Below are 10,085 nucleotides of genomic sequence, written 5' to 3' on the forward strand. Positions count from 1 at the left end.
ACTAGGAGATATTCAGAATTTTCTTATAATTCCCACCGAAAACCTAGAAATACCTATGTTATATGTACAAGAGGCCTTTATCACTAGCTTCAACAAGATATTGCCCAGTCGATAAAATATGAACTTTGCACAAGCTGAAAATTTCGTATATCAGAAGACACTAGAATGTTGTCCCAACTCACATAACTATTAAAAAAGATATTGTTCTCAACTGCAAAGGAAAGACATGATTTTGATACCCAGATTAAATAATAAAGCCAATAGATTCCACATAATAAAGCTACAATAACTATCTACTGAAGAACATCTGAAATAAGCAAGCTCTATCTAATACTGAAGATAGATCAAAGTTTAAAGATAAAAAAGATCAAGAGTTAATAGGAATTGAATACTGAACATAAACAATAAAACAGGGAGCACAAAAACCTTACGTTCTTTCTCATTTTCATCCTCTGTGTTAGCTCGAAGAGAAATTCTCACCAAAGCAGCTTCAACCTGAATAAGACAAGGATGTCACAGCCAAATAAAGCATGGAGGATGAAGCAATAGAGTTGAATTTCTAATCCAGGGTGATAGCTCACACTTTCAGTCCACTGACAATCAATATGAATGATCTCAGAGATCCCCAACTCGATAACAATATTCTCATCATCTCCACCTGAATCCACATACTCAATCTTAATGCAATCAGCCAAGAAGGTTAACCGAGGTTCCACATATAAGGTGCTGCCATAAGTGACAAAATCAGGATGAACCGTAACTGCTGGATCATTTTCAACCTGCAATATAGAAAGAAAAAACAACTTGTAGTGACAGATTAATACCAAATCTAAACAAAGGGAGATGCAAATGCAAAATAATAACTCAAGATATTACAGTGAGTCAGTTGAGTAACATAACTGCATAGCTATGCAAATCATTATTAGGAATATACTCCCACTATAATCATGTCTCAGATGAGGATAAGAAGATGGAGTCAACTAATGATTACCAGATGTTTAGATCAAGGATGGTCGTGCCGGTGGCGTACCGGCACGTGGCACGAGGGATGCCACACGGCACCCCTCCTAATAGCTTCGCCATCGACCTTGCTGTCGCCGCTCGCCCGAGCTCGCATCGGGTGCCCTAGCTAAGGGAGGGGAAGAGAGAGAGAGAGAGAGAGAGAGAGAGAGAGAGAGAGAGAGAGAGAGGGTTTATCGGTTAAAACTTAAGTCGCGAGCTCAGGCGAGCGGCGACGGCAACCGGGAGCGGTGACGGTGAAGGCCCGCAACGACGGCGACGGCCAAGGTGGTACATTTTTCTCTCCTTTTCTTACGGCACGGCAGGCAAGTGCCGCGGCACGTGCCGTGCCGTGCCATCCCGGCCGGCAGTCGGCACGGGCCGTGCCTGTGGCACGGGCCGTGCCTGTGGCACGGCCATCATTGGTTTAGATACCTATTGACATGTCATGTAGTCCTATATATACGATACTTATTTGTGAGTTCAATTTCTTGATGGTCTGTTGTGGTCATGTATGCCTTGCCAGATATGATGAATATTCAATAATAGCAGTTCTTGAATGCTCTGAACTTATGCATACGTATGTATGCTCATGGTATTTGAGGGATAAAAAGTCGGGGCAACTAACCGACCAGTGTAGCATCACATTAGACCTGGCATGTGCAACTCACAGCTTGGAAGGCACATGAGGGGCATATCAAGAGGTTTACGTAAGCATGTCCAAAATGGTATTTCCACATGAGTATGAAAAATACAGACTTCATTACAAATATGTTCTTGATCATTTTTTTAAAGAAAGGTGCATATGTTCAATAGGCACTAGAGGTAAAAAATTGTCCCACATATGTATTATTTAGACATTTAACCCATGGATGGTTGTACCGGTCAGCACGCCCCGTGCCAATAGTGGCACGGCACTTAGCGAGGGGTGTGCCAGTTGCACAACCCCGTGTCGAGTCGTGCCACTATTGGCACGGGCGTGGCTGACCGGCATGGCCATCCATAGGTTAAATGTCTAAATAGTGTATATGTGGGACAATTTTTACCCACTTAGTGCGGGGTGTGTCAGTGGCACAACCCCATGTCGAGCCGTGTCGTCCGACTCCACCGCATGACACGTCATTATACCATGTGGAGCCTTTTTTTCTTAATTTTTTTCTATTTTCATCAATTACTATCAAATTAATTGATCAAGTGATCATTTAGAAAGTTTATATAAAATTGATAATAATGAGACTAGAAATAATAATGATGATAATGGTGATAGTGATGGTGATAATGACAAGACTTAGTCTGGTGCAATGATGATAGAGATGAGATATCCGTCCTTATTACACAACTTTCTCATAAAGGTATTATTTTTACGGAGGACTTGAGTCTGTAAATAACAAGATATTATATAGGTGCGCCCATAGGATGATATGAGTTCATTATCATTAACATCATATTAATTATACCCACTAGAGCCACAACACCCTTATTATATTTTATATCCATAATTTACATATGTTTATAGTGTGTCTATGCTTGTGTCGGTGCCAATTATTCTCGTGCATATTCAATATCCATATCATATCATAGGAGAATTATAAAATTCTTATTTATATGAAGACTATGTGAGACGTTATAATGAGTAATACTATTAATGGATGAGTTTTAAAAAATATCGATAGTATTTAATGCAACATTCTTGTGTTATTTTTGTGCCGACAAATGAAGTCTTCGATCCTCCTCGTCATTCTACATTCAATTAGATATTAGTTTTAACTTGAACTATTATCACTTAATATTATGTATTGGATGTTATTATGCGTTCAATTTTATTATAGAGTGTTCGATCATTAATATTAGTTTTCATGAATATATTCAATCATTTTATATGTTGAATAATATATATATATATCTAACTGTTGCTAAATTAGGTCATTTACAAAATTAATTTAAAGATAAAACATTATAATATAGATTTTAATACATATATTTAAACCAAAAACTAAAGATGGACATACCAAGGACCCAAAAATATCTCTAAATATCCTAAAAAATTTATTTAAAATATTAGAAATGCGTGCTAACAGCACGTAGGGGCATGCCACTAGCATGGCCATTGTTGCTTTAATAATTATTATAGATAAGAGTAGGATTAGGCCTTTAATGGAATATCCATTTAATGATACCTACATTCATAAAGACAAACTCTCCAAATTGCATCATCCAAGGAATAAACGTTGCAAACATAAATGGTTGCCTACGGTAGACATGAAGAACAACAAGACATTGTATCGCTCAACACACAAAGTGTTGATGGTAGCATGATGAGCTACAAGTAGAAAAGCGCAGTGAGATGGAAGGTGGCAATGCAAGTCTATCCCCCTCATTCCTAGCATGAAAATGTCATTAGGAACGTGCTTGAAGGCATAAAATATGCCATTTTGTGTCACTTACTTAAGCTAGAATTTCACTTGTAATGGATCGCCACCTTCTTCATTTCAACTTGACATAAACAAAATAAATTATATAAACAAAGAGGTGAGAACAACTCCCAAAATTCTTGCTCATTATGATTGTTACATGTAATCAACAATGTTTTTATATTGACTTTAAGCTGATATAAGTCAAATGCAACATTTTAAGTCCACTATTTCTTAAAATGCCTTGTCTGCAGCATATAGAACAAAATTTAAGCAGTTATCAAGTTGTTGATTCAAGAAAAAAACCCAATCCTTTTGCAGTGTGAATACACCAAAGGTTTTTAATGAACATGTATGGAATGACTTTTAGGTCCAGCATATCATACTTCAAAGTTCAAAGTCTACAAAGGTCTTCCAACTCTTAAAGGTAATCTGCAAATATGTGAAGTTCTACTTATGACCTAGATTATCGGTTAAAAAGTAGTCAACTTTAATCGGACATTTATATATCTTCTGCGGCATATAAAGTAGAGTATTGTAGGACAACATATCATACTAAGATATATAAGAAATAGAGATATTTTTCAAGATAAACAACGAGATATACTTATCAAATTCCAATAGAAATTAAATTATGACCAATCCTTAGCTCCAAATCAAATATACTGGTTGACAATAATAATAAATTTCAAATAGCATGGACATGCATCATACGCAACCAGTAGAGATTTCACATGGAAATTCTTACCATTTCCTCATAAGCAGCATAACAACCATCTGATACTGGCTGCTCTAAGTAACCTGAATTTGAACAGAAAGATGTGGTTATCACAATATAATCCAGTATAAACAGCACTGTTAGGAGAAAAGCTGACCTGCATTTCTAGGAATATCGGAATCGGTAGTTGATGAAGATTCAAATCCTGATGTCCAGCATTCTTCATCATCTGAAATCATATCAACCACCATTTTCTGACAAATCCAACCAAAAAACCAGTGAGAATACTAGTAGACCAATGTAGTGCTCAAAAAACAAAAAAGACTGTGCAAGACTAAATAACAATTTTAAAGTACATTAGGTCGAAGTTCTGTCAAAAGACTAGAATCTTTGGCAACAGCAGAATGCTCTCTTGTCAGACTCATGGGCTCAAATTCATTTGAACGTAAGTGACCATGCTCATCTGACTCAGCTTTCTCATCCAAAGATGTCAGATTTGTTTCTGGTGACTCTAACGCATATGATTGTGGCATATTATCTCTTCCATGCAAATCTACGCATAAAATGTCAGTGACATCTGTTCCCTTGAAATTCAGGCCTGCCGTAACTGCAAAAAGGACAGGTAAGTAGCCAAAAATCAAGTTCTAGAACAGAAAAAAGAAGATGAATACCTGAAAGAAAACTTGGTGAAATTGAACTAAAAGGATATCTAAGTTATTGACACCTATAAGTAACTATCTCAAAGTTAAACTGCCAAAGCAAGTAGGATTACAGGACAACACAGTGCATGAGAACTGTAAATAGAAATCTTAATTTGATGGCCCAATAAATAACCTCAGAAAGCATACTTTCCAGTTCCCAACAAAGAAGTGAAAAACATCAATATATGCTTTTAAAATGGCATAAAGTTATATAATTATATCGAATGTAAGGGCGGACATAGTATGCAGGATGGAGGAGTACCTAATAACGCTTATGCGGTCAACAGGTGCACACGCCGACAAATATGCAATACATTGTTGACGCAAATACAACATTTTAAATATAATAAAAACATAAAACAATGTGTTACACAAAAAGGAAACACAAAAAAGAATGGAGAGAAAAAAGGAATAAAGAATTTTAAATACCTAATTAAATTGTCGACACTATAATTAGTAATCGATTTAATGCAAAACAAGTTTCAAATTTTAATTTCAAAAAATGAATAATCAATATAAGAGCCACAAATATTTATACATAGAATTTTCTGTACAGGTTTGTATAATAAAATGTATTCTCTTAATGCTCAACCCTCTAATATCCACCGACAATGCACAGGAATCGACGACCTGCTCAAGTACACTGTACACATTATACTGCCCATACTCTGATAAGTCCTCTAAAGATAGAATCTATGTAGGATAGATACCAGTAGGGGTGTCAAAATAAACTAGCGGCTCGAGGTTGGCTTGACTGAAGCTCGGGCTCGGCTCAACTCGACTGGAGTTGAGTCAAGCCTGAGCCTCAATTTTAGGCTCGAAATTAATTTCAAACCGAGCCTAAGCCGGAGCTAGCTCGCTATTGAGTCTTTCGAGCCGAGTCTAAGCCGGAGCTGGCTCGCTCAGGCTCAGCTCGATAGGCTCGGTATATATACTAAGCACTACTCACAAATCTTAATTCCCAAATCCTAATCCTTTTCACTCGCTCAGTCTCTCCGCCGCCTCCTCCTCCTCCTCCTCCTCCTCCTCCGGGAGATCGCCTCGTCCTCCTCCTTCTCAAGCCACCGCCTCTTCATTGTCGTCCTCCTCCTCCACCCAGCCTCCTCCGCCGACAAAAACTCATCCTCCGTCGGCATTAAGCACTAATTAATATTATTGTTTACATCTTGATATGCTCACTGTCAGTTATTTATGCAGCTAATCCTTTGTTTTAGATCATTATGTAAATTAATGTGAGAGAGTAGTATAATAGGTAGCTAATAATGCCCCATCTTAATGTGCTCATTGATGTGTTCATGAAGATTCCTAAGGTAGTTTGATATTCAGGTATCATCGTTTGATTTCTTCTTTCTAATAATGATGAAGCTCTGTAAAATTATTTCTTCTTTAGTTTGATATTCAGATATAATAGTCTCGAATGTATCTTTTCCATGATGGTCTTCATGCATATAATATGTAACATGAGTAGAGATCATCCACCTTGTTCATTGCATCAAGTGTGACTTCCTATTAATTAGTATGAGATGGAAATTTATTTCATCAAGTTTGACTTCCTGTTCATTTTTATCCGGAGGCTGTCATCTGTAGAGATTGGTCCCATGCTTCTTTTCTATCAGTCAACTTCAGATTATCATTACTCATCATCTCTGATCTTTTATTAATGTTTTTCTGTTAGCTAAACAATCTATAGCTTATTATACTTATTTTTTATGCAGGTGATCAAGCTTCCTTCTGGTTCTAAGAGTCACTGACGACAACATTTTGCAAGTGACAAATAAATTTAATTGTAATATTTGGCATGACACTAACTTTTATTGTAATATTTGGTGAGTGAGAAGTAATTTTTATTGTAATATTTTGCAAGTGATAGACTTATAATTTGGATGTCAAAATTTACATTTGCTTTGAGCCAAATTTTGATAAATAGTTCTGTGTTAAAATTTGAAATTTGTGTGATGCTTATTTTTATTTTGATAATTTGATAGTACTTTATGTATTATTGACTCATTCTTATAATTTACAGGTTAAATTTTTAAATTTCTAGTTTTAGTAAAGTTTTGTTTAGTTTAACTAAGTTCAATTTGAATAGTTCTTGGTTGGCTTGCCATTTTAAATAGTGTTATATTAAATTTTTAAATTTTAAAAGTTAATGTTCTAGGTTAAATTTTTAAATTTTAAACTTTCGTAAAGTTTTATAAAATTTAACTACTAAAGTTTAATTCAGCTTAAATAATTATTAGCTTGGCTTAGGCTCAATCTGGCTCGGCTCGAGCTTGGCTCAAATTGAGCTGAGTCGAGCCTGAGCCTAAAATCGAGGTTCAAAATTAATTTCAAGTCGAGCCTGAGCTAGAGCCGACTCGCTCAGGTTCAGCTCGTTTCCACCCCTAGATACCAGACTGAATCCATATATTCGGCTGCATGTAAAGGTGCATGTACCATTTTCTCGAACAACATTTATATTCAAATTTTTCTTCCCTCCAAATTTCCATGTAAAGGTTATGTTGGGTTTACTTTTCGCTAGCATGATGACAAATGAGTCACAGAAATGATCTCAATAACGAAGGCTTTTGGCCTATTCTAGTTTATGTGGAATTCAAAGAATTAAGTTCCATTGCTCAAAGAAGCTTAATGTCTCAACATGAGCCCCTTTGAAAACACGTAGAGACCCATGTTACAAAACATATAAGGTGAGAGCGCACAGTACTGTGCACATCACATAAGAGGCTCGACCCAAGCATTGTCATACACAATGCATGTCGAGCAGCATATTTCATGCCACAAAAGGCAGGCACGAAAAATTTCCTCATGTTCTATTCCAAATAGAGAGGATAGCAAAAAAACTACCTGTCCCAGCTGTCAATTCTATCACCATCACTAGCCCCAAAGCAAAAGGAAAGATGGGTATGGTTCCATTTCAATGTGTTTCGGAGAGGAAGAAGAAGAGCAGAGATATCATAAAGATGACTAATAACGACATAACAAGCAGCATATTTCATGCTGCAAAAAGCAGGCAATGAAAAATTTACACGTGTTCTGTTACAAATAGAGAGAAGAGAGCAAAAATGTACCTATATCAGCCATTAGACCAATCACCATCTCTAGACCCAAAAGAAAAGAAAAGATGGGGATAGTTTTGTTTCAAGGCTTTCAAAGAAGAAAGAGAGCAGAGAGATCGTATGATGACAATCAAATCAACAATTCAGCGATATGCTAAGCTTAGTATATGATCCACTAGCTTAAGAAACATCAGATATGGTTGTCTTCTCCTCTCCTTCCTTCTTTATAGGATTTAGACCTCTGTCTCCCTCCTCTATCGGTTTCTCTCTATCTAAGCTTTTGTATTGTGGCCCTTGACACAGATCCATGTGGCGCAATAGAAATCCTAAAATATCAATTGGTGTTTAGGTTTGCACCTTATCCGACAAGCATATCAATCATGCTTTAATTCTTCCTACCAATGAAAAGACAGATATATCTGAATGACTCTTATTGGAGTTGACTTAGTTGTTGTATGTTTCTGTCAGCTTAATTCATTTTTTTCCAATCATAAAATAATCAAAACCAACAAAGCATTTGATGCTCAATCCTTTTTCTTGATCTGGATTAATTCAAATAAGCAACCTGAGGAGTGTTTTACAGCAAGTCCTTTAGCTGGAAAACCATAACTGTAATTGCACAACTTAACTTGGTGGACATGCCTATTCAACGCATAGACACCCCTGAGAACTATTGATAAATACCCACAGAAGCAAAAGTTAGGGAGAATAATTTTTGGTCCAAAGTGCAAGAATTCTTTTCCCATCATTGGAATGAAATCAGTGCTCCTACTAGACTATATTTCTACACTCCAAATGCCCTTTATCCAAACATTGAAAAATATAGCGATATATTTGGCAATAGATGTCCGTTTCTCTTCAAATTAGTGGGAGGAAACTGATCAAGGCATAACTTCCAAGTGTACGAACTTGTCAAGTGGCAGTGTCGTATTCATCTAGTTGACACCGGCTATAGGCGCAACTTCTAGAGTGCTGAGCCAATTTTTATCTTTCGGACCAATTCCAGAAGGAAACTCACATAGGATTGAGGTTTCAACACAATTCAACCACATATTAACGAATGTAAACAACCACTAACGAAATCCCAATTAGGGTTTCGGGGTGAGGAATTTGGCTTACAGGCATGGAGGAAGTTGTACTTGGTGAGCCCATCTTCCATCCTAGGGCTCAACTTCGACTGCAGCTTCGCCGTGTACTCCTCGGAAGCGGCTTCCACGGCCTCCTCCTCCTCGTTGAAATCGTACACTGCGAGATCCTTCTGCGACGAGCCCTTCATCACAGCTACCGAATCGAGCTCGAAGCGGATCCCTCGATTGAAGCCGCGAAACCCTAAGGCAAGAATTTTGGCGATCGAATGGGGTAGATCTCGGGGGGAGAGAGAGAGAGTGAGAGAGAGAGAACGAATGATCCCAGAGGGCTTCTAAAAAAAACGAGATGTCCCAATAACTAGAGGTACGATGATGGACGTTACGGGACTGACCCGTTTGAGTTTTCCGGTCATATTTCCCAATCGTACGAATTGCGAAAATAACTTATTAGCTCTAAAACTCCAATCTTGCTTATTACTAAAATTTATAAATGGCTTTTTATGCAAATATCCCACTTTTTTTAAACAAAAAATTTAGTTTTAATTAGACCCTTCAATAAAGAGTGATTTTGATAAAATTCGATCTATATTAGCTTCACTCGCGGTATTGGGTTCATTGCGATGAGCCTATTTATCTGGTTGAGTTTTATTAGAAGCAATAAAATTATTTTTGTCGGGGCGCGTTCGAACGTAGGGACTGCGTTAAATGGGGATGAAAACGCTTGCACACATTCGCAAAAATCGACAACGCAAAATGTGCAATCGAACAAAGTTGTTCGAAGCATGTATACGTTCGCATCGATAGAGAACGGAAATTCCACGTTCAAACAGGATCGGATGCATTCGAATACACCGCGACGAAAATTGTGGGCTTGTTAGGGTTTGTTTTAGTTGTTTGATTTAGTTGATGAGTCCTTAGGATGAGCCTCTATAAAATATGTGGAGGAAACCCTAATTTAAGTTTATCTTAAATAATTGAATTGGCTTTGGTCTTATCTTTCTCTCAACTTATCTCTAGCCATTGGCGCACTCTCCCTTCTCCCTTCTTCCACCGCCCAAGTCTTTGGTTAGCCTCTTTCAGCTTCTAACCACCTTCTTCTACAATAACTTCTC

The 10,085-nt window shown here is 37.3% G+C and overlaps 1 protein-coding gene across 3 annotated transcripts in view; it reads right to left on the minus strand.

The window, feature by feature from the left end:
* LOC140801855 (probable ubiquitin-like-specific protease 2B) overlaps positions 1-9,345 on the minus strand; it is a 31,415-nt gene extending 22,070 nt beyond the window's left edge. For 2 of the 3 annotated variants that reach the window (XM_073157201.1, XM_073157199.1), the window contains exons 1-6: positions 9,005-9,297; positions 4,485-4,735; positions 4,286-4,382; positions 4,159-4,211; positions 582-779; positions 432-495 (exon numbers count right to left, since the gene is read on the minus strand). In XM_073157201.1, the coding sequence (XP_073013302.1) occupies positions 432-495; positions 582-779; positions 4,159-4,211; positions 4,286-4,382; positions 4,485-4,735; positions 9,005-9,161 (820 nt within the window). In that variant the 5' untranslated portion in view covers positions 9,162-9,297. Of the gene's footprint in view, positions 1-431; positions 496-581; positions 780-4,158; positions 4,212-4,285; positions 4,383-4,484; positions 4,736-9,004 lie in introns of all 3 variants that reach the window. The other variant, XM_073157200.1, reaches the window with a different exon arrangement.
* Between the last annotated feature and the right edge of the window lie 740 nt (positions 9,346-10,085).

Source organism: Typha latifolia, chromosome 15, assembly GCF_019914945.1.
Source record: "Typha latifolia isolate L0001 chromosome 15, TyphaL0001v2, whole genome shotgun sequence".
Lineage (NCBI taxonomy): Eukaryota > Viridiplantae > Streptophyta > Magnoliopsida > Poales > Typhaceae > Typha > Typha latifolia.